This window comes from Artibeus jamaicensis, unplaced genomic scaffold (genome assembly GCF_021234435.1).
Source record: "Artibeus jamaicensis isolate MK-2021 breed Jamaican fruit bat unplaced genomic scaffold, CSHL_Jam_final scaffold_1283, whole genome shotgun sequence".
NCBI classification, from domain to species: Eukaryota; Metazoa; Chordata; class Mammalia; order Chiroptera; family Phyllostomidae; genus Artibeus; species Artibeus jamaicensis.
The window spans coordinates 23,208,238-23,231,946 of record NW_026522028.1 but is presented as its reverse complement, the minus strand read 5'-3'; the positions used below and the strand labels follow the sequence as shown (position 1 = coordinate 23,231,946).

The window sequence follows — 23,709 nt, the reverse complement described above, 5'->3', positions numbered from 1 at the left end:
GCCCACAATGGCTGCCCAAGTGGAGGTGGACGGGTGATGAAACTAGGCCAAGGGACGGTGACTTAGTAACCTTGCTTCCCATAGCCAGTGAGGGGCAGTATCTGTCCAGCTCCAGAGTTCAGCCCTCCCTTGGCCGCGGAGGTCTCCGCGCCTTGCATGGTGTTATACCCACCGGTTATTACCTTGCATTCATTGTTGGTATTTAGCCCCTCCCTCCGGAAGGTAGAATAACAGCCCCCCAAAGGTGTCCATGTCCCAGTCTCTGAAACCTGTTAATAAGTTACCTTCCATGGAAAATAACATTTGTAGGTGGGATTAAGTCACGAATTTCGACATGAGGTGATTATCCTGGATTATCTGGTGGGCCCAGTGTAATCACAAGGGTCTTTACAAGAGGGAAACCGGAGGGTCAGAGTCGAAAGAGGACATGTGACAGCAGAAGCAGATGTTAGGAGTCATGTGGCCGTGAGGCACGAATGCGCGCAGCCTCTAGCAGCTGGAAGAGGCAAGGACGTAGATTCTTCCTTAGAGCTTGGAGATGGAATCCAGCCCTGTTGACCCCTCAATGTAGCCGAATAAAACTGATTTTGGACTTTGGACCTTCAGGGCTGTGAGATAACACATTGGTGGTAATGTTTTAAGCCACTCGATTTGTAGCAATTTGTTACTGCAGCAGTGGGAATCTAATGCACTCCATGCGATGGTTTCCCAGTGAGCGCGGAAGCATCTGGTCAGCCTCGTGTCTTTGATAACAACCACAGTAGCTGATGTTCATTGCGTGCTTAGGGGGTATCATACTAAGCATTTTATATCCATTTCTCCCTGGCTCCTCACAGCACCCCTAGGGGTCCTCATTCCTTGCGGGCTGAGCCTGGAGCCTTGCTCGCATTAGGCGCCAAGTGAGATCTGATGAGCTAGCCTAATACAGGACGGTGGGTGGGGTAGATTTCCTACAGAAGAGGCCAGTTGGAAATTGTCAGCGGTTTTCACAGACGATGATGGGCCTGAGCTAGAGAGATCCGGGGCACTAGGCCTAGAAAAGGCGGGGATTATGTCAGAGGAACTGTGAAGGCAGCAAGAAGTGCCTGGGATTCAGCTGATGTGTGAATGAAGGCAGGTGGAATCAGAAGGGCCCCAAGGGAATCTCGTTGACACCCTGGGAGGAGCTGAGACTTACCAGTGGTCAACCCGAAGGCCTTCTATTAACCCCACTCATAAATCTTTGCTGTTTGGCCGCTGCTGTTGATTGTGTATATTCAGGGACCTGGTTACACAGGCAAGTGTGTTGAGTTGCTCACCATACTGTACTGCTGACGGGCAGTGTCCTAAAATGTGGCCAGACTTGGGCAGGTGTTGCTTTAGAGCAGCGTACTCAGCTTCAACACTCGATATTTGGCGCTGAGTGTTTCTTTGTTGCGGGGCTGTTCTGTCTAGTGTATGATGTTTAGTGGCATTCGTGGTCTCTATTCATAGGTGCCAGGAGCACACCCCTCTAAGTTATGATATCCACAACTGCCCTCAGACATTACTAAGTGTCCGCTTAGGGGGCAGTACAGCCTGGTTGCAAACTTTGAACTACTTTTGTCTACTTGATTACAGTGATTCATGTTTAGGAGCTGAGTTTGTTTCAAGCAGATTGACACAACAGTTTCTGAGCTGTTACATAAGAGAGGAGAAGACCTCAAAGGCCCAATTTGCATGTTTCCATGAAGAATGGATGTTAAACATACTTATATGAAAAACCCTGAATTTACTATACCACAGCAAATAGTAATACCAGCATATGAAACTTTGGGGCTGTATTGTAGTATGAGTATGTTCTTCAGTTTTGAGAATGTTCTCAATTGATAGGTTGTTGCTGAATGTCAAGTGTGTACGCATACATGGTGGAACAGAAGAAAGTGAATCTGTGAAAGCCGCAGTGTTCTACAGCAGCCCAGAGTGCCGGCCTGGCATTCTGAGTGTGTGTGGGGGGCTGGGTAGGTGGGTGGGTGGGGGTAGCGGTCTGCCCAAGGCGCCCCGAGACATTCCAGTTTCTTCTGTGCACGAAGGAGCCGTGCGAGGATAGCCTCCACCTTTGTTCAGAAGCCCTAGAAGGACAGGACAGGGGTGTCTTGAAAGGCTGCTTGTGGGGCTGAGGGAGAGAGGGAAGGAGAACCAGTTCCTAGGGGACAGGCCCCGCAGTCCATTGGGTGGGTCAGGAGTCAGACCGGAGGTCTTCTGAGTGACCCTGCACACTAGCCCCAGTGCCACCAGGAGACAGCACGGCCAAGCCAAGTAGGTTTCCAGGCTGCATGGAGCTCGGGCAGGACACTAGGTAGCCATTGCAGGAGATGGATTCTTTTTGCCTCTGGGAGCTCTGCTTGTGGGAAGGTGCTCGTCTCCAGTGTGGGGGCGCCCTGAGTACATGGGTGGACTGGATTGGCCTTGAAAATTGTCACCATCTATTTGAAACAATTGAGGTGAAATCCACATATCATAAAATGCACCATTTAAAAATACACAATGTAGTGGTTTTTAATACATTCCCAAGGTTGTGCAACCATTGCCACTATCTAGTTCTGGAACATTTTGATCATCCCGGAGAGGAACCTTGTGCCCATGAGCAGTCACTCCCCACCTCCCTGAGCTCCTGGCAACCACTCATCGGTTCTCTGTCTTTATAGATTCGCCTGTTCTGGATTTTTTGCATAAGTGGGGTCATACAGTCTGTGGCCTTGTGTCTGGCTTAGCCCACTCAGCATACTGTTTTCGAGGTTTATCTGTGTCGCAGCATGGATCATGCTCCATTTCTTTTCCTTGCCAAGCACTGTTCCACTGTGTGGCGAGAACACATTTGGAAGCCGCCCTGAGGTGCCCCCCCTGTTGAGGCGTTCCCTGCAGAATACAGGAAATAGCTATGTCTTGGATTCCGTTATGTCAACTCCCAACTGTTTTACTCACAGAAAAATGACCATTCATATGTTTACAATGTCAAAATATAAACATGACCTCGTGGACTCGATGGAAAAAACGAGATCTGGGCTGGCTCTGGTCAGCTGTCTGCTCTGTTCGTAGGCTGCTGGCTTGGGCTCCTTGATAACCAGGACTGGGCCTTCCTGCTGGGGCAGTCGGCGCGCAGGCCACCTGGCCTGGGAGCTTCAGGTGTACCTGTGTCCTCTGCCCTTGGGGCCCAGGCAGCCCTGTGCTTTAAGCTCCCCCGGGGATTACAGTGTGTAGCCAAGAGTCACAACCGTTCTGTGCCAGGGCTAGTGGAAAAGTGATATAGGACGTATTGGCATTTAACCAAATTGGAGTTGGAAATCTTAAAATGAGAGACTTTATGAGTTGATCGATTTTTTTCTCTGCAGAATGGGCAAAGATGATTATTTGTTTATTTTTCAAGGAGAAGGTGCCCTTGTACTGTGGACCGGCTGGACAAACCTGCCTTAGGGTTGTGGCTGTCATTTATCTAACTGGGCCTCCTTCAAAGCTCTTTGAGCTTTGCTTTCTTTCCATAGAAACTGGGGCCCGTGTGGGCTGTGGTGAAGGCCCACGAGTGAGGGGGGCCGTGCACAGAGCCTGGATCCCACATACCAGCAGCCCCAGCCACAAGGCAGCTTGAATGGTTCACATGTAGAACACCACATTGCAGCCGGGTTGGGAAGTTGCCGGTCTGGAGGACAGAGATGAGGAAGTCCATGGCATGTGCAGGTGAGAGAAGGGGCTGGGCATGCGTGCCTTAAGAGGGAGGAATGAGTGTCCATATCCAAATTTGTTTGTGTCCCCACTTGGGGGATATGGTGCTGGGAACGGGGCAGATGGGGCTGGGGGTGTGCAACAGATCATTTTACCCGTTTTGCTTTTTGAACCATGTGAATACATGAACTTTTCAAAGAATTCAATGAAAAACAAAACGGCACAGGAGGACACGGTGGTATTGTTTGTACATGTGAATTTAAGAAGCACTTGCTGCTGCTGCTCCTCCTTCATCCCCCATTGCCCCTTCCTTCATCTAACTCTGTCACTTGCAGGTAAATTTCTCAGGCAGGTTATTACTCCCTAACTCGAGCTCTGAGTACACTGGGTTTCTAACGTGGTATTAACAATTCGGTACAGTGTAACGATGTTGATCCTAGGCGGATATTTTCAGCTTGTCACTGTGCATTTGGAATTTCAATATTGTAACAAAAACTTACTGCATACTACATGAGAATTGCTTATCCCATCTTTTTTGAAACTTTTTTGTTGCCCTTTTTTTTCCTGGGTCTTTGGTAATTTTTGGAAGTGGCAGTTATATTGGGACCAGTGGGCATGCTTGAGTGAAGCCCGTGAGGGTTTGGAATGGAGGAGTTATGGGCTTCCTGGCCCAAGGTGACCGGCAGACCTTGCTTGTAGGTCAGAGGCCAGGCCAGGGGCATGTCCCGCTGGTCTGCCAGACTTCGATCTCCAGGGTGGGGTCTGGCATTGGGAGAGCAGCTCAGGGATGATCTGGCTGCAGTGCTCATATTCACACCGTCCCCTCCATTTTCTTCTGTTTCGAAATGTCCTCTGTGCATACTGGCCTACTTCTAACAGAAAACTCAAGTTTTTAAAGAGGAGGTGATGTGGTCCTAATAGTTGGCTCTTACGAAGCCCGTTGTACTCGTCTATGAAGTTTAATGCACTGCATGTGAGACTGATCGACCAAAGGATGCAGAGAAAGCATTATGGTGAATTGCTTGGCATCATGGTGTCCAAAGAACTGCCTTGAGTTTTCTTTGTAACCAGCTGTGCTTGTCTCCTGCAGACCTCATTCTCAATCCTCAATTGGTTCTGTACTCCAATGCGGATGGATGTGCTTGGAACCGACTGTGGGTGCCCTTTAAAAAAAATGCTCAGGTCCATGGGAACCTGGGGTATTGTTTCTATTACACAGGGACCCATGGAAGCATTCTTGATATATGAGAACAGGACCATGCTTTGTGTTCTTCTAGTCCAGGGGTGTCCAACATTTTGGCATCTGTGGGCCACACTGGAAGAAGAGTTGTCTTGAGCCACATACATTAAATACATTGTGACACGTCATCACACACAAAAAATCTCCTCATGTTTTAAGTAAACTCACGATGTTGTGTTGGGCTGCATTCACAGCTGTCCAGGCCTCCATGCAGCCCATGGACCGCAGTTTGGACACCCATGTTAGCCCCTTCTCTGCACCTCTATCTAACTATGCAGGCATACACCCAGACTTTTGTTTTGGGGTTTTACATGAATGGGATTAAACTACTAATGTTTTTTTCTGTGACTTGCCAGTTTCACTGAAAAATATGTCTAGGTGCTCTTTCCACCATCAGAACACAGAGAGCTATGGCATGGTGACTAGTTAACAATACTATAGTGTATATTTGAAATGTATACACTAAAATCTACTAAAGAAGTAGATTTTAAAAGTTATCATCACAAGAAAAGTATTTTTGTGTCTATGTGTGGTGTGGATATTAACAAACATTGTGGTGATCATTTTGCAGTGTATACATATATCAAATGATGCACACGTGACACGAAAATGGTATTACAGGTCAATTACATGTCAATTAAAAAAAAGAAGAAAATAGAATCCACAGATCTACCAGTATTCTTTTTATTTTTATTTATTTAAAAAGTTTAAAGAATATATTGATTTTCGAGGGACAGGGAGAAAGAGACAGACAGACAGACAGACAGACAGACATCGATATGAGAGAGAAACATTGATTGGTTGCCTCCCATTTGTGCCCTGACTGGAGATCGAACCTGCAGCCTTATGCTGTATGGGACGATGTACTGACCAACTGAGCCATACCAGCAAGGGCTACCACCATTCTTTTTAAGAGTGTATTTTTATTGAGGTAAAATTAACCTAACAAAATTACTCATTTTAAAGTGAACAATTCCGTGACATTCAGTACAGTCACGGTTTTTTGCAGCCACCCCGTCTAGTTCCAAAACATTTTTTTCACTCCAAAAAGAAGCCCTGTACCCATTAGCAGTCACGCCCCACCCTTCTCCCCCAGCCCCTGACAACCAGCAATGTGCTTTCTGTCTCTATGGATTTGCCCGTTCTGGACATTTCACGTGAACGGAATCACACAATATATGTGGCCATTTTGTGCCGGGCTTTCCCTCAGCATCATGTTTTTGAGGTTCGTCCATGCTGTAGGGATCTGGTGTTGTGCTTCTGCTTTTGGTTTCATGCAGAGGACACACCATCTTGTGATCCTAACTGAGGGCAGCTGTGCGAACTTTGCCCACAGAAGCAGCCGGCACCCTTTAAGAAAAATGAATTGAGGATCAAAGGAAAGACATCAACTTAATTTAGCTTTTAGTTTGTTACTTTGAGAAAGAGAGAAATAGAACACATTTCACATTTCTTTCTGAAAGTAGGGATGGGAAACCCCCACACTAATGTGTGGTAAGATATTAAGGCTGCGATGGAGCATAAAAACTCATTAAGCTCACCTGGGCCTTTTCCTCAAGGAGGTGAGAAGGCAGGTCAGAAACAAAAGACCTACGGAAAATGGTAAAACCCAAGGATGGGGGCGGGTCAGCCCTCGAGTCAGGATGGGATAGTCAGCTCCTACCTCCTGCACCACGCCACCACGCAAGCTCCTGAATTTCTTTGTGGCTAGATTTCCTTCCGTGCACTATGAGAACGACAGTGCTTACCATCGGTTGATGAACCAATTTTTGAGTGGAGACTGTCCCAAATGATCATGATGGCTGACCCCATGAGGACAAAGTTTTTCAGAAAGCAACCCAGGGGCTCAATCCAGTCTACCATCTGTTTATGTATAGCCTGCAAGATAAGAATGGGCTTTCCATTTTTCAGTGGTTGAATAAGAATCCAAAGAAGAGTGGTAAGTATTTTGTTAAGGCTACGTGAAACTCCAGTTTCAGTGTTGGTAAATAAAGTTTTATTGGAGCACGGCCGTGCTCACGTGCTTATTGTCTGTGGTTGCTTTTGTACTGCAAGGACAAAATTGAGTCACTGAACAGAGACCCTGTGGCTGCAAAACTGAAAATATTTACTATCTGGCCTTTTAAGAAAACAGTTGCTGACCCCTGATCTTAGGGAAATATGGTGTCTAATCAAGGTAACCATTGGTCAGTGGGGGTGGATGGGATGTGGGGTTCAGGATAAGATCCCAGAGGGAAGTCTAACCAACTAGAGAAGGGACTCAGAATCATAAGAGCTAGCGGGAGCCAGTGGGGGACCTGTTAGGGAATCCTCAGTAGAAACTTCTCCCCCCCCCCAAAAAAAAAAGAGATGTTGCATGTGTCTTAAGACATTCAGGGGAAGTTAGATCACTTAAATAACAGGCAAATTAAAACTATTTTATATAATAAGGCAGGACAATAACCACTTCTAGAAAGATTTTCATTTAAAATAATTCTAGGACGGGCCTGCAAACCAGACAATCGAGGTTGGATTCCCAGTCAGGGCACATGCCTGGGTTGCAGACCAGTTCCCTGCAGGCCAGCTCCCAGCAGGGGACGCACAAAAGGCAACCATACATTGATGTTTCTCTCCCTCTCTCCTTCCCTTCCCCTCTAAAGGTAAATAAATAAAATATAAAAAAAAATAAAAAATAAAATAATTCTAGGGATCTGATTGTGAATATTGGTAATGTATACATGAGAGCTGCGAAGAGAATAGATGTTAAGTGTTCTCACTGCAAAGAAAGAAATGATAATTATGTGATGTGATGCAAGTGTTAGCTAATTACAGTGGTAATCATATTGCAACAAATAAGTGTATTAAATCAACACATTATACCCCTTAAACTTACACAGTGTTATATGTCAGTTGTATAATTGTATCTCAATAAAGATGAAAAAAATACACCATTAAAAGTTATGGTTTAATGCTACAAAGAGTTTTAGTTGCTGGGAGAATTTGGGTGTAGGACAATTTAGAACAGGAAATGTGTGATGGCTATATTTCATTCTTGTTCTTTAGCAGTGGAAATGTATACCTTATGAATATGTCTTTAGAGAAGATTTAGATATGCTTTTGGAATGTGCATATAATGTCCCGATTTGTTTGTGTTTAGAAACGGATGTTTTTTATTATTATTTAAAGAAAAAGTGGTGGATAGTTGCTTTTGAATGGTTGGGTGGTTTGGGATCTAAACCGATAACAGCGCCAGCACATGGTGGCCAACTCCGCAGAGTTTTTTCCATTGTGACTTTCCTTCAGAAGCACCGTGACACCATTTTGTATGCTTCAGAAGGCATCTCAGATAGATCATTCTGTGCTTGCTTTGGCTCAGGTCAATCCCAAATTGTCATGTCATTAATCTCACTATTAAAAGCCAAGGCACCAGAAATCAAACCCTCCCCCCTCCAATATTATAAACCTCCAAAATGTCACCATGCAGATGGCATATTGACAAAAATGTCAAGGATTACCAAAAATAGCTTCTTGAGTTCACATGTACTCAGGGGAGAAGTTCGGAGTAGCATTTGCATTTTAAGTGCTACCATGGTGGCCAGAACCAATAATTCCTGTTGGAGCAACTCCCAACCCTCAGCTCTATCTCGGGGCTTTAGACATACTTTCAATTTTTAAATAAGAACTCATGTACTTATCATACCTTTGAAATTATTAATAGAGAGAATTCTCTTTCTTCTGCCATTTCTCACCCAGCTGCTTTAAAAATATGGATCACTATACGGTTTTATATAAACATGTAACCAATAAAATAACTTGTTTTTCCTGAGTCATTGTCAACAACTCAGTTCTAAATCTAGTGCCAGCTCAGTAAATATTTGGAGTCCAAAGTCTGCATTTCCTTCAGATGGGCTAATTTTTATCTTGTTAAGTAAAGTGGAGAAACATATCACTGGCTTTTCATCTGTTTCAGGGTGGCTAGTAGCCACTCTTTCAGTGGGCGGAATGGATGCCATCCCTTTTTGCACTATTCAAAATAACACCCTGGCATGTCACTTTGGGGACAGAAGCTACCTTGTCCTAAAAATCCTTTTTGGAGTTCTGAAACCTTGTGAATTAATCCCAACCAGGTGGTGGGGTAGGAGCAAGAGCGAACCCTGGACTTCACAGCAGGTAGTCGAGTGTCAGCGGAGAGGCTGTGGACTGTGCGAGGGAAACAGCACGATGTGTCTGTGTCTTTCCTCCTCTCTTTCATGTGCTCTCTGATGTTTCAGGGGTGTTTGGGTGCTTTACCTGTCTCCACCTGCAGCTAAAGAAGGTGCCTCGCATGTTCCAAAGTACTAAAATAAATGAAAACTGGGACATTTTCTGTGAAGCAAGCCAGTGACATAGCGGTACGACAGATGTATGAGTTACTGGAATTGGTTTTGGGAAGCAGTTGGCTGGTCATGTTGGCAAAGGTGGGAGGTGTTAAGAAGTGGTTGAGGTTTTTTTTTCTCTTACCAAAAAAGCAGTCCTGCATTAGAGTTCCTGTTCTTGTATTAATTAATGGGTTTTGAAGAAACGGAAGTTCAGTTCTTTTTCCCTCCCATGAAATTAAAGGTGAGACAGAAGTGTGACTTTTAGGCCATCGAACTTTTGAATTAGGTCTTACATTTACTGGAAAGATAGGATCAAAGGCAGAACTGTCCGCAAGCAAGAAAAAGAAAGTGCTGGAGAGAGTATCAACTGTAGTACAGCTCCTTCATAAAGGAGCAAAGGAATACCACGAATAGTGAGGACTACCTCCACCGCAGTAGACTTGTTGAGTGAAACAATGGCTCCTCATCTCTGATCGATATTGGTAAAGCCAGCTTGCTGAAATGCCTAGAGGAACCATTTGCAGTGAACAGAATCGGAACATCATAGGCTTGAAGCCATAGGCACCATTTCCGTTTCAAGCCCCGTCTTGCTCGTCGGGCTCCCACAAGAATCACAGACTAGATGGTGACCGTCAGTGGTCAGGCGTCCTGGGCCTTCCTGCCCAATGACATCTCTAACCATGGGTCGTTAGCCAGCTCAGGGTTCAGTCATTTTTTCTTTGTTGAGCTGGTCTTGCCTACAGCTTCGCCTACCCCTTTGGCCCTTGTCGTTTCTCATAAAAGTCTGTCAACGCTTGCCCTGACTTGGTGTTTGTAACCAGCACAGCGTGGTTCCTTGGTATTGAGGACGCCTCTCTCATTTGTTTTGTGCTCATCTTTGTGGACTAAACTATGGGCCCTTCCTTCATTCTGGGAGCATGATTGTGAATTCGTATAACTTGCTGGTTATGTTGCTCTTGCAGGCCTCATAGCTGTGATTGCCGTCATTGTTGTGAATGTTACACGTCTATTTCTGTTTTTCTACAGTGCATAGATTGTTTTTCAGAGAGAGGACGGGGCATATTCTTTATCCTCCTTACCCATGGTGAGTGTTGCATCAGGTAAGCTTCTGAGGTCTCAGCCGTAGAAGTGTTCTCATTTTTATAAAATTTCAGATTACACGCTCTCCAGTCCTAGATGCATGTAAAAATCTCCTGGGGAGATGTATATTTGCATTTGTATACACACCTACATACATATCCCGCCCTATCCCAGGAGATTCTGATCAGCAGGGCCCAGGTAGCCCCCTGATATCCATTTCCCCACATGTTTTATTTATTGATTTTAGAAAGAGAGAAAGGAAGGTGGGGGGTGGAGAGAGACAGAGACAGACAGACAGACAGACAGACATTGATTTCCTGTTCCATTTATTGATGTAGTCATTGGTTGAGTCTTGTATGTGCCCTGACTGGGGATTGAACCCTCAACCTTGGCGTATCAGAACGATGCTCTAGCCAACTGAGCTACCTGGCCAGGGGCCTAATTTCCTCCCATCTTTAAAGATTGAGGTAGAATTCAATAACGTAAAGTTAACCACTAACCATATGAAATGGTTAATTCAGTGGCATTTAGTGCATTCACAGTGTTGTGTAACTGCCATCTCCATCTAGTTCCAAAATAGTTTCACCACTGAAAAGAAAAGAAAACCTTGTACCCATTAAGCAGTCACTCCCCATTGCTCCCTCCTCCCCAGCCTCTGGCAACTACCAGGCTGTTCTCTGTCTCCGTGGTTTGCCAACTCTGGACATTTCATACAAATAGAATCAGAGAATATGTGATCTTTTGTGTCTAGCATGTGTTCTAGGTTCATCCATGTTGTGCCATGGATCAGGATTTATTCCTTGTCATGGCTGAATATCATTTCATTATAGTATAGATAGCAATTGTTATTTTCTGTTTTTTTTTTTGTTTGCTTTTTTAAAAAAAATGGTCATCCTCTCCGGTGTGAGGTGGCATCTTATTGTGGTTTTGATGTGCATTTTCCTGATGACTAGTGACAGTGGGCATCTGTTTTCTCATGCACTTGGTGGCCACTTATGTATAGATTGCAGAGAAATAGCTACTCAAGTCCATTGGTCGTTTTTGCTTTGGTTTTTGTTGTTGGTTTTAGGAGTTATTTATATATTCTCGTTACTGTACCCTTATCAGATGTATGATTTGCAACTAGTGTCCCTTTTTCAAATGTTCTCCTGGTGGGTTTGATTAACAACCAGGCTTAAGAACCCCTGATCTGGACCAGCGATGCTTGGAGTTTCCTGCCAAATGCCTGGGAAGCTTTCTTAAAAAACAAACCAACCCCATATGCAGCCCCTTAGCCTCAAACTGCCCAGGGTGTTCCCATAAGCCCCTCCTCTACCCTAAAACACAGAATCGGGTACTTCCACAGAGAATTGGCTGCAGCTCCCTGCTCCCCATTCCCCAGAAAGTTCTGTGCAGGGCGTTTGTGAAATGAGCAGTGGCAGCTCTTTATCCTGATTGCTTGCATTATAGGCTGGCCCAGCCTCCCTGAAGTCTCACCAAGGCTTGTCATGTTGGCAGGCCTTTCAGGATGTGCCATTTTGTCTGCTGCTTTCCTCTGTGCCTACAAGAAGGGCACCATGGCATTGACATATGAGGCACTGAGTTCTGCACACATTTCTTTTCATGTCTTTCTGATGGAGAGAGCGCTGCTTGCCAGAAATGTCACTTCAATCATGTGAGTGTAGCATGTCGTGGGTTTCTCCTCTGAAGAAAGACAACATCAGCCTACTTCCCCTACCCCAAGTTCTCTTAGCTCCAGAGGATGGCTGAGAGGGTAGGATGGCTCTGGGGCTGGTAGGGGAGCTTTCTAGTGACAGAAGGTCTCATGTGGTAGGTAGCTGGGCATGGGAGCTGGAGAGGGTGGGATCCCCCAGGTTCTGTGCTTCTAGGAGTCTCTTAAGAGAAAAGACCCTGGCAGACCAGGCAGCGCCACCTGCGGCACCCTTTATCATCACCCCAGTGGGGCCCTTCTGGCACCTGGGCTCCTAGGCGCTTGGGGGCTGCCACATTCCCTGTGCAGACCCCCTTCTCCAGCCCACCCCTTGGATGCCCTCCCCTGTCTCCTGCTGGTTTAAAATGACTTATCGCACCGAAACTTTGGAAACAATGCAGGGATTCCTAAGAACAGATTTTGACAGGTGGGAAGGGAGAATAAAAACATACCACTCAGGGATTCCGTTCCATAGAAGTGCGTGTGTTTTCTGAAATTTCAAGTCAGGGTGAAGGGTATTTTTGCCTGGGCAGTTTCTATAGATCATTTCACGTATGTGCCGAATCATGTCCAACCTTAGAGAAAGAAGGCAAACGCACCTGGTTCGAATATTCTCCTGGTTAGCTGTACATCTCATGCTTAGCACGTGCTCCCTGTGCCAGTTTTCAAAACTGATGACCACTTTAGGACTGCCATCTCCCTTCCTGAGGCTGGCGTGGCATTTTACCATGTCGACACACACCATCGTGAAGTGCATTGTCTCCATGGGTCTCACCGGCGCTTTTCTTTCCCCCCACGTTGCCAGGCCTTCTGGGGCTGGTCCTCATCTCTCTCGTTTCCCAGAGCTTTTCCTGTACTTGGCAAACAGCAGTGCCATCACTCACTCACCCCTGGGTGGATGAACCAATAATTATCTGATTACAGCTCCTGAAGATATTTTAAGTATTTAAGGTGGAATTCGCAGTTCAAAAAGCAGAGATTGATGACAGTGACTGATCATGTGCTCCCCATATATGGTTCCTGACTCCACTGACCTGCCATCTTCTGATGATGATCTGAAGAACCTTTAAAAACTGCTGTTGCTCACGCTCCACCACAGATCGATGAAGCCCAGCTTCCTGGGCCGATCCCAGCGTCCCCAGTGATTCTCACTGCGGCCAGTGTGGGAGTCCACTGTCTATGGGGCTCCATCTTGTTCACAGTAGTAAACGAATATTTGTTGATGATTTCAACCCCTGCATGAAACTTGGGCAGATAAGCCTTGACCTTGGAAACTAGGAATGTTGAAGTTTGTAAAAGGGCATAGAAAGGTCAAATAGTTATAAAATGCCATCGCATTATTGTTTTGGAGTATGAGATGGGGACATGGGTTTGATATTTTGCTGACCATAAACATAGTTTATATTAATGTTGAATCGTCTCCTCCTTTGAATTTCCACAGCCCTTCTGTCTGTGCCCCTACCATTCAGGGAATTTATTGTGTAGTGGTGATTTGTTGTTTATTTGCTCCCTGGCTGAGCTGAATTCCTTGAGGTTAACTCCTGGCATCTAGCATCTCAAATAGCGTTCCTGCAGTGAATTTCTAAACAAATGAATAGCACTTTACAGTTTTCATAGTGCTTCTCCTAGGGTGGGGTCCCTAAGTTCTCTCATCCTTAGCCAAGATTACATGCCTGAGACCGTGAGCATCATTTCTACCAGGCTTCATGCCTGCCTCCGCTTGGCAGGGGCTCCCTTATGTACCTTCTGTTTTCCGGGCCATTCCTGAGGAAGGATTTCCCCACCTCTGCGCCTCACCTCGGGGTGGCGATTGCAGGCTCAAATGCCCACCAGGGCTGGGCTCCCAACCAAGTGGCCAGATGTCAGAGGTAACAGAGTAGTGGGGACTGGGAAAGCTAGTGAGTGGCCCTCATCAGCTTCAGGCAGTTTCTGCCTCTGGGGATTATAATCCCTGTGTTCCAGCTCTTCTCAGTTTCAGGAGAGTTAGACATCCAGGTGTTTGTAATGAAATCTCCTGAGTTTAAGTGTTGGCAACCTGTTGGGGTTTGGGGAGAACATTCCTAGGGCCAGCACGGCAAACCAGAAAGAACACGTCTGTAGGGTGAGATGGCCCTGGGCGGTCTTGGAGTCATGTGCTCCCAGCTCTTACCGCCGGGCTTGCCCTCCTCTGAGGCAGAGAGGAGCAGGAACCCAGGAGCATGCAGTGGCAACATTTGTCCTTGAGGCTCATGGGATAGGAAGCGTCTATGCTGGATTCTGGGTAAACTCCTTTAAAAAAAAAAGACTCATTTTATTTACATAAACAGTCCTCTCCAGCTCTCTACCTACAATTACTGCTGTGTGGGGTGTCTTCATTGGGCTGTTTTGTTTTTGTAAACAAAGGATCCCAAACTAGATCATATCTCAAGCAATTTTATGGCCATACTTTCTCCCTGATCAATAACCAAAGCACTTACAAGTTATCACAGTGTATGAAAGTGTCACTAAGCACACTTTAAAAATGATCCCAGGTGGGCCTCTCAAGGATGGGAATTCAGTTTAGTTTCTGTTCTGTCCATCCACTGTGCCTGAGCAGAGGCCGCTGTGTATTATAGTAGGTACTCGGGGAGTAACTATCAAATGACTATGACTGTTGGTTTGCCGCACTCTTTTGAATCCCATCCTTATTGCTGACTACTTGTCTTGTCTCCTTTTTCTTGTTATTGTGCATAGTACTGTGATGCACCTCCCGATTCATTAAGTCTTTACATGTTTTAGATCATTTTTACAGGTATACTGTTTCATAGGGTCATTCTTTGTGGTGGGTCTGTCCTGGACACTGTAGGATGTTGAGCAACATTCTCTGTGTCCAACCAGCAGACGCCTGGAGCACCTCCCCTCAGCCATTGGGACAACCAACAATGTCTTCGGAAATTGCTACGTGTCCGCAGGAGGCAAAATGGCTCCTGGTTTGAGAACCGCTGTGCTAGTGGGGTTCGTGACCTGAAGGATGCCAATGTGTTTAAGATTTTGAACCTTATAATATGTGTTGCTTGGAGAAAGTCAGTGAACTGTTGTTTGCTGCCTCTCCCTACTCCCCTGTTTTTCCACTCTCCTTCCCATGAGAGACCAGTGTCCTCTCCTTGCCCCTGGACTGTGTACAGCCATGCCCTCCAGTAGGACACTCTGTGATGAGGGAAGTACTCAGTATGGCAGCCACTGGCTGCTTGTTTCTTGAGGACTTGAACTGTGGCTGGTGCAACTAAAGAATGCACTTTCCATTTTCCTTCATTTTAATTCATTTAATTTTAAATAGCTTCATGTAGCTAGTGACTGCCACATGGGCAGTGCAGGACAATCTCTCTCTGTGGCACCCCAAAATAATCCACCCATTTTCACAGTGGCCCTGCTGAAAATCAAACCACTAGCAAATTTGGGGGCAACTTCTCCGTGGCTGCTATTGGGTTTGGCCCTTTCTTTTGTTACCTTCCAGCGTCCCCGTTAGGAACGTGATCTGTGGAAGAAGGCACAACTGGGATAGGAAGGAACCGGGCTGCCCTCCGCCCCTGTAAGCCTGCCTGGAATGTGTTTGCCTATAAATCCTGAGGGACCTGCTTTGGGAATTCTGGTTTATAGGAGAGACGTGATAGGAGGCAGGAGTCTTCTCTTGACTAATAACATTTGCTTCCTCCTTTTCAAGAGGTTTCCTCTCCACTGGCCTGTGTAGATGGGTTCTTCATCTGTCTGCCTGCCCCTCCATCTATTCCTCCCTCCCTTTCTTCCTCCCTCCCCTTTTCCCGCCACTCTTCTATCCATTTCATCCATCTTTCTGTCTACCCATCCATTCTTTCATCCATCCTCCTGTTCATCCTTTGTTCTTCTGTTTGCCTAGCCATCCATCTATCCTTCCATTGACCTACCCACTGATCCAAATTCTTATTTATCTGTCCATGCATCCATCCCTTTGTCCATCCTTCAGTTCATCCCTTCTTCCTGTTATTCATTCCTCCACCAATTTTTTCCTCTCTCTCTCCTTTCCCTCTATCTGTCCACCCCTCCTTTCTTCCCTCCCTCCATCTATCCATTCATCTCTCTGTCACACCATTTCTCCATCCATTTGAGCCTAGTTCACTGCTGCTACAGGGTCAGGGCCTGTGTTAGGTACTAGGCGGGGGGGGGGAGGCAAGACCACTGTAATACTTGGCTTAGTGGTGGGCAAAGTCCAGCTGGGGTTCCTGAAGACATTTGCCCTTCAGTGAAGATTCAGAGCAGAGCAGAATTTTGAGGGAAGGTTTTCTGGGTTGTGGTGAGGCAGCCTCTCCAGGGAAAGGGGGCTGTGGATGCTTGGAGCCAGAAGATGAGTTAAGATCATTTCTGGATTCAGAGCATTGTGCCAGATTTTTGGAGGGTACAAAGACGGGCCTGTGTCCTCGCAGTCTCATCATGATCCACAATTGGGTTGCCTGGTCATTATGTCCAAAAGCCAGGCAGGTAAGATCCTTTGGTCTTCCTTGGTTTCTGGTCCTTGGAATAACTCCTCGCTTCCTCACATCTCTCTGGCACACGAGGTTTGCTTCAGTGAAAGAACTCACTGCAGAGGCCTGATAGAGTGTTCCCTTGGTGTGAGGGATCAGATCGTTCTGCATGGGTAATTAAGCAGGTCCCATTGACCTTATCACTACTTTTTCATGACAGTACTGAACTCTGCTGAGATGGCTCAGGCTCCAGGTGACATGGTCTCAGGGATGTGCACTGGTAAGTGTGACAGAACAGATGTCTTTCAGAAAAATAACGAGTTAGGTGTTCAAGGTGTTACTTTCTGGTTTGGAGACAACTGGGTGTTGTGCTTTTGTTTTAACGGGCTGGGAGTGCTACTCAGCCAGACCTCCGGGCCAGAGCTTCAGGTAGCCATGTGCATCAGCAGAGAGGGGGAGCCCAGGCACAGCCACAGGCATCTTTGCAGGGTCAAAGGGACAATTCCACAGGCTCCCTAGTGGGGGTTTTACAGATGTTACAGGACACCCTGAGTCCAGCCTGGTCGCACCTGGACTGCCTTACCCATTCATTTGCTCTTGCAGCCATGTCTCAGGCCCTGTGGGTGATGCTGTGAGAAGGGCAGCAACCCCTTGTTCCTGTCTCCTTGGAGAGTCTCAGGGTAGGCCGGTGTGGGCAGAAACTTTTATACCCATAACGAGTTATCCTTTGGGCAGGCGTGCATTAGAGCGGATACACTGCAGAAGACCTCGACTCAGTGCCTCCATCACGGCCCTTTGAAGGGAAACTATTAGGGTCATGGAAGTATGCACAAATGGTTACAAAGGATGCTCGTGTTCCCGTCACACTTCCATGGTATACACCTGAGATGATGATGCACACCTTGCCTTGCTCAGGGGCCTGGTGAATGGCTTCCCAACAACTCAAGGACCTAGGCCCTGTCACTTTCCCTGACCCAGGAGTCTTCAGGTGTCATCATTTTCTGGCCACAGCTCTAGCCCCACTCCCTGCTATCCACTTTCTCTGCAGCCCAAAGATCTTTCTGCAAAGCAGATCTGATGATAGCCCCCGCCCTGCCTCCCATTCCCTGATCTTTGTCTGGACAGCCCACACCTTCGGGGGGTGTGGGGAGGCTTTTATCGGGCCACCTGCACCCTTGCCCCACCTGCATGGGGCCAGGGCAGGTCCACAGTCCATCAGTGTCATCCCCTGCCCTTTCTGGGCAGGTTATAAGTGGCTCTCTCTCGGGTGGGTTTGAGACCTTGACCCCACCACTGGTGAAACCAGCCCTTCCCCCACCGGAGCTGCACTCTCCACCTGGTGCCTCTTCCCCTGGGCGGGGAGCTGGAAACAGGACTTGCTGGACTGGCAGCATTTCGCGCATATACGAGGGCAGCATTTTGGGTGTATGTGGAGGCACATTTTTCTAGGGAGGAGATTGACGGCTTATCTCAGGTTCCCAGAGAGATCCAAGACTTAAAAGCACCGCTGTCCCTGCAAGCTCTCCTTTCCTGGCACATGGTATTTCTCATGAGCTTGATGGATGACTGAATGTCTTAGATGCTCAGGCATTTCCCCCTGTGCTTTGGTTTATGGATTCAGTGGGTGATGTATGCAAAGATGACATCTGTAAAGAGTGGAATTCTCATGCCAAAAAGAAAACAGATGAAGTGACTGCTGAAAGTTGTTTTTGAGGGGTGGGGCAGGGGGAGCGAATGAATGCAGACAAGGGTGGGCAGTAAAATCCTTTTGCTCTTACTCTTAGAAGCCTAATGCGGGACTTTGCGACTGGGTACAACACACAGGGAGAGTTTGATCTTGGCGCTATTTGCGAAGCTCCAAGTGAGATCACAGAGCCCTGAGGACTGTGACGTCCCTGCTGCTGTGTGCCGCTTGTCTGAACAGATGGCCAGAACCGTCTGGGTCGCCTCCTTCTGTGATGCCATTTCTAAAGAATGTGATTGTTGGGCCTCTTCACTCCCCTTGGCCAGGCCCTCTTTCCTCTCCCATTTCAGCTGACTTGACTTCTTCCGTCAATTGTCACTATTTGTTTCTTTCCTCAGAATCCTTCCTTAAAACCTCCCCTTTTAATTTTTACACATCCTTTCCTGTCCATTATATTCAGTCGTAAGTTAACCAAACTCTTGTAACAATGTAGTTTACTTTAAAGGACCGTGTTGAGACCCTCATCTAGCGCTTTGCACAAATGAAAAGGCAGCAGTCATGACTTCCCTACCTGTACCCTCATCAGAGGAATCATTAGAAATTTGTCAGGAGGGTAAGGGAGGTACAAAATTATTCAAAAGGGGGGAAATGGTACATGTCTGCTTCTTCCTGTAGCAGTCATGCAGCATCTTTATTTCTAGTTTTCCTCAGGGATGGTGGTGTCCTGACTCATTGGCTCTTCGAACTGATTGATTTTTGCTTGAAATTTCTTCCCTGAGTTCAGTGGGAGTACAGAGAGCTGCTGGGTACCCGAGCGGGCTTCTTCTGAGTCTGCACTGCCCACTTTTGTGCCTGGGACTCACCACTTCTTAGGCGTGCATCCCCGAGCTCCCCGAGGTCAGGTTCCTTCTGGGTGAAGTAGGGTTGGGATAACGGACCCACCTCTTAAAACTCCAGTGCCGATTAAAGGAAACTCTCCTTGTCCACCTGAGCTCAATGCGGGCTTTGCCTCGGGCTGGTAGGTGTGGCTGCAGGTGTTTAGGCCTGTTTGCGAAACCTGTGCACTGACCTCTTCGGTGCTATGTGACCGGACATGTGCACCTGGAGGCATAGCCTGGAGCACTGCCTTTCCAGGTGCTGCTGGCTGCTTCCGAAAGGAAGGACATCATTTTGTGTCCAGTCCATACATCAGGAGCAGTTTCCTGGCAGTACGACTTGGGATTCGTGGATCAGAATCACTAGTTGTGTGTGACAGCCTAACATGAGTGAGGTGGCAGTGAAGCGACCGACAGTACCCAAGATTTCTGATTGGTTTCTTCTCCTGAGTATTTCAGATGACTTGGCATCCTGAAATGGTTTCTTCCAACTGTAAATGAAGTTTTTACTAGAAACCTCAAAATGGGAGGAGGGGTATAAGGGGCCAAAATGGTATTGGGAAAAAAATTCAGTTAAGATTAAAAAAAAAAAAAAGACCCAGAAACCTCAATATGAGTGCATGTGAGTGCATTTTTTACACAGCTTAGTGAAGTGTCATTTACTTAACACAAAATTCACCCATTTTTGTGTACTTTGGTGAATTTTGGTAAATGTATATGGCTGGTGAACCATCACTGTGGTTTGGTCTTAGAACATTCCCACCTCCCATCCTCCTTGCCCCTCCATGTCCCCTTCCTTGCTCCACTCCCCAACAACCACCGATCCGCTTTCTGCCTGTGTGTATATCTTGGAATACCGGCTCTTGTGGTTCCTCCTTGGAAAGGCGGCTTCCAGGAGTCAGGCTCTCCTGGGAGTCATCATTTCTCCACCCTCCCTGCTGAATGAACTACAGTGGCTGGGCTTCTCCCTGGTGGCCAGCTTCCCGCGGTTGGGGGCCCATGGAGGAGGACCCACGTAGGCCCATCTGGAGAAGACTGGCTACTGGGGTCTGGTCCGTGTGCACAGGGGGCAGCTGTGGAATACTGGCTGGTCCAGAGCAGACTTTGGGGTCTCCTAGCGAGGGCCCTCCAGCCTGCACTGGCTCTTCTGTGATAGCACTGTCCGTCCAGGATGCCATTCCTAACCCGACAAGCCTGTGTTTCCTATTGCGCTGGTAAGCAGATCCTGGGCACCTGTTAGTCCCATCCCCAAAGAGGAAGCGATGTATCCGTCACGCTGCAGCCCACTCTCTCGGATCCAGTCTCTCAAGCCCCAAATCTGCACACCTGCTCATGGGCATATATTCTCTTAGGACAGCACCACCCCAAAACAGCTTTAGAGCTGCCATAGTTATAGATGTGGTGGCAGACTCCCCTCGCCATGGCTCAGGTCGTCTGTGGCTCGCCCTGTGTTGGAGCGGAATACCTACTGGGCAGGTCAGACAGCTGGAGGAAAGGCCATTCTTGCCCAGAATTAACAAACACTGGGGGAGATGCGACGTGAACAAATAACCACTCACAGTTCTACTTATAGTTTTTTTTTAAGATTTTTATTTATTTATCTTTAGAGGGGAGGGGAAGGAGAGAGGAGGAGAAACATCAATGTATGGTTGCCTTTCGTGCATCCCCTGCTGGGAATTGGCATGCAGGGAACCGGCCTGCAACACAGGCATGTGCCCTGACTGGGAATCGAACCGCGATTGTCTGGTCCGCAGGCCTGCGCTCAATCCACTGAGCTACACCAGCCAGGGCTTACTTATAGTTTTAATAAAAGTCCAGGAGGAGGAGAAAGTGCTGAGGCTGCCCAAAGAAAGGACAGCTTATTTCCCCCTGGGGTGGCCTGGGCCTGGGCAGGAGGAGTCTGGGCTACATCTGGGAAGATGCCTAAGGGTTTCAACACAAAGTGGGGGAGGAAAGCATGGCAAAGGGAGAGAATAGTCCCCTTCGGTCCACAGTGGGTTTCGCAGGTTGCTGGGAATACAGAGGGACGGAAGGGGGTGGGGCGGGAAGCTGAGACTTCCCCGCATAAGGTTTTATGGTCTTAGAAACTTGACTCTTTAAGGTTCCCAGTACAGGCTTGTGGAAGATGGTTCTCAGGCCAGATAATTCTTAAGTGCTCGCAGTCTCAGCTGGTGGGTTTTGCCACGATCTTTCATAGGGTCAATTATAGAACTAGGTAAGGCCCCTGAGCTGTACCGTCTGGCACAGTCGGCCCTGCCACGTGGGCTACCAAAAGCCTGAGTTGTGGTGAGCCTGGACTGGGATGGGATCTAAGTGTAAAACACACAGTGGAGTTCAAACATTTTGTAGAAAAAACGGATGCCAAATATCCTGTTTATAATTTTATAATCATTACATGTTGACAGTACTTTTAATCTATCGGGTCTAATAAAATATGTTATTAAACTTAATTTCACTGGTTTCTTTTACTCTCCTAGCTGTGGCTACTAGAAGTTTTTGAAATAAGAGTTTGTGACTCTTATTGCAGTTTTATTAGATAATGCTGCCCTAGAAAATCCTCTTTACCAATTGGGTCCAAGTGTGTCTTTATTTTACTCTAAGTTGTATTGTGAGAGCTTATATATGGAAATGAGCAGTGTTTTTAGGACTGTATACTTGATGGGCTTGATGAGAGATTCTTTTTCTGTTATTTTTATGACAGCAGGACCCTGCTGGGTGACGTGTGTTAGGATTTCAACCTGCGAATTTGGGGGCACACAAACATTCAGACCCTAGTGGCCATCCTCTGCTGGCTTGCCTGATTTTGGGCATGGGGGGTCCTGCAAGAAGCTTATGGGACAAGCCAGGAAAGGGTGTACATTACCTCTGTCCCCCAGCCCAGTCTCATGGTTCTACCTGGCTGTCCAGGAAGTGGGGGGATGGGCTATTTCTGTGTGCCCAAGAGGAAAATGAAGTAGGGGTCTGGTGGAATTGTTGCATTGTTGCTCCTCCATTGCTTTGGGGGACTGAATGCTAACTTACCAGAGGCAGCCTTTAAATATCAGTTCAGCCTGATGGGGCAAGGCCGTTTTGTTGTGACTATGAAAAGATGCATTTGGCATGATTTGAAGTGGAGTGCTATGACCTGAGTAATATCCCCATTGAAGTATCGGCAGCATTGACCTTCTAACTCAGGTGAATTGATTGTGAACAGACTCTACCATCCATCTCCCTGCAGGCTAGTCAGTCCATGACTCCACTATGAAAAGCTGTGCCCCTCGGAATGTGCTGGCCCCTGGCTTTGCATGTGGCAGTTCAGGAAGACAAATGCATCCATAAATGATGTTTTGTTCTGAGGAATGACACCTGGGAGTAGCTGAGTGAGATGTACCTGGTAGAGGCATAAAAGCTAGTGGTAAAACCTGTCTATACTAAAGCATCGAGTCTGGTGGTGGACCTTTTGTTTTTTGAAATGAAGCCATGGAGAGTGGAGGTCTCCCACAAATGCAGTTTTGGGCTACTTGGGGAAAGGGATTCACCCACATCCTATTCTCTGCGATCATTTGTCTTGTGGCTACACTGCCATTCATAAAACCTCCATGTCTTTTCTTTCCTAGAGATGTCTTTGAGGAGCCGTTTGCTCTTCAGATTAGTCTGGAAATTTGTCCATGAACCGTAACTGTTAGCTTTCTCTTGAAGTTGATGAAAAGACTGATGATGTAGAATTTATTTTTTATTCTCAAGAAGACTTAATCTTTTCACACAGAAATCATGAATGTAATTCGAGAATGACTGTAAAACTCTTAGCACTAAAATCGGGTCCCTCGTGCTATATTAACACACTGAAATGTCGATTGCAGTGCTTCGACTGAGTTCTAGGTGTGATTAGTCTTTACCATAAATTCTAGAATTGAGACTCGATGACAATTGCCAGTCAATATGTTATTCGAAATAAATGTGTGGAGTTAAAATGTAAATGTTGTGATCATTCGAGTGACTTTTCAAGATGAATGTGGTAGGTTTGTGGTATATTCACTGCTCTTTTAACCTTGACAGAGAAATGAGGAATCTTTCTAAAAGAGCTTCTCGTTGGTTAAGCTCCACTTAAAGGTAAGATCATATGGTATTTGTCTTCCACCGCCTGGCTTATTTCACTTAGCATAATGCAAACAAGCAAGCAAAATAGAATCAGAGACATTGAACTTAAGAACAATCTGACAGTAACCAGAGGGGAGGGGACAATAGGGATAAAGAGGGGAAGGGTTTTCTGGAACAACTATAAAGGACACATGGAGAATACCAAGGGCAGGGGTTGGAATCAGGGGAGGGAGGTAGGGACGGCTGGGGTGGGTGGGAGTGGTGGGGGGTAAATGCAGACAACTGTACTTGAACAACAATAAAATGATTTTAAAAATTTAAAGAGTTTCTCAACTTTGTTTCCCGGGGATGATTATCATCTCTGGGAATATGCTGAAAGTCCCGGACTGTGCTGATCAGTTTTAGTGCAGTTTTAGGGAGTCCAGGGACCTGCTCAGTGCTAAGTGAGAACCCTGGCTGTCGAGTGTCCACGTTAGGTCATTGGAGCTGGGAAGGCACAGCTCATGGGTCCTGAGTCACCTCATGGTGTCCATGTGCTGGCAGGCTCTGAAGCTCACTGTGAGCCGGATATGTTAAAAAAGGTGAAGGAAGTCT

General features: G+C 46.7%; 1 protein-coding gene across 9 annotated transcripts in view; it reads left to right on the top strand.

Moving 5' to 3' along the window:
- Window positions 1–23,709, top strand: part of WWC3 (WWC family member 3) — a 100,678-nt gene that overhangs the window by 5,770 nt on the left and 71,199 nt on the right. The window contains exon 1 of one of the 9 annotated variants that reach the window (XM_053655786.1): window positions 3,266–3,693. The exons of the other annotated variants lie outside the window; for them this stretch is intronic. Within the exon in view, the coding sequence (XP_053511761.1) occupies window positions 3,686–3,693 (8 nt within the window). The 5' untranslated portion in view covers window positions 3,266–3,685. Of the gene's footprint in view, window positions 1–3,265; window positions 3,694–23,709 lie in introns of those variants that run through there. 9 annotated transcript variants of the gene reach the window in all.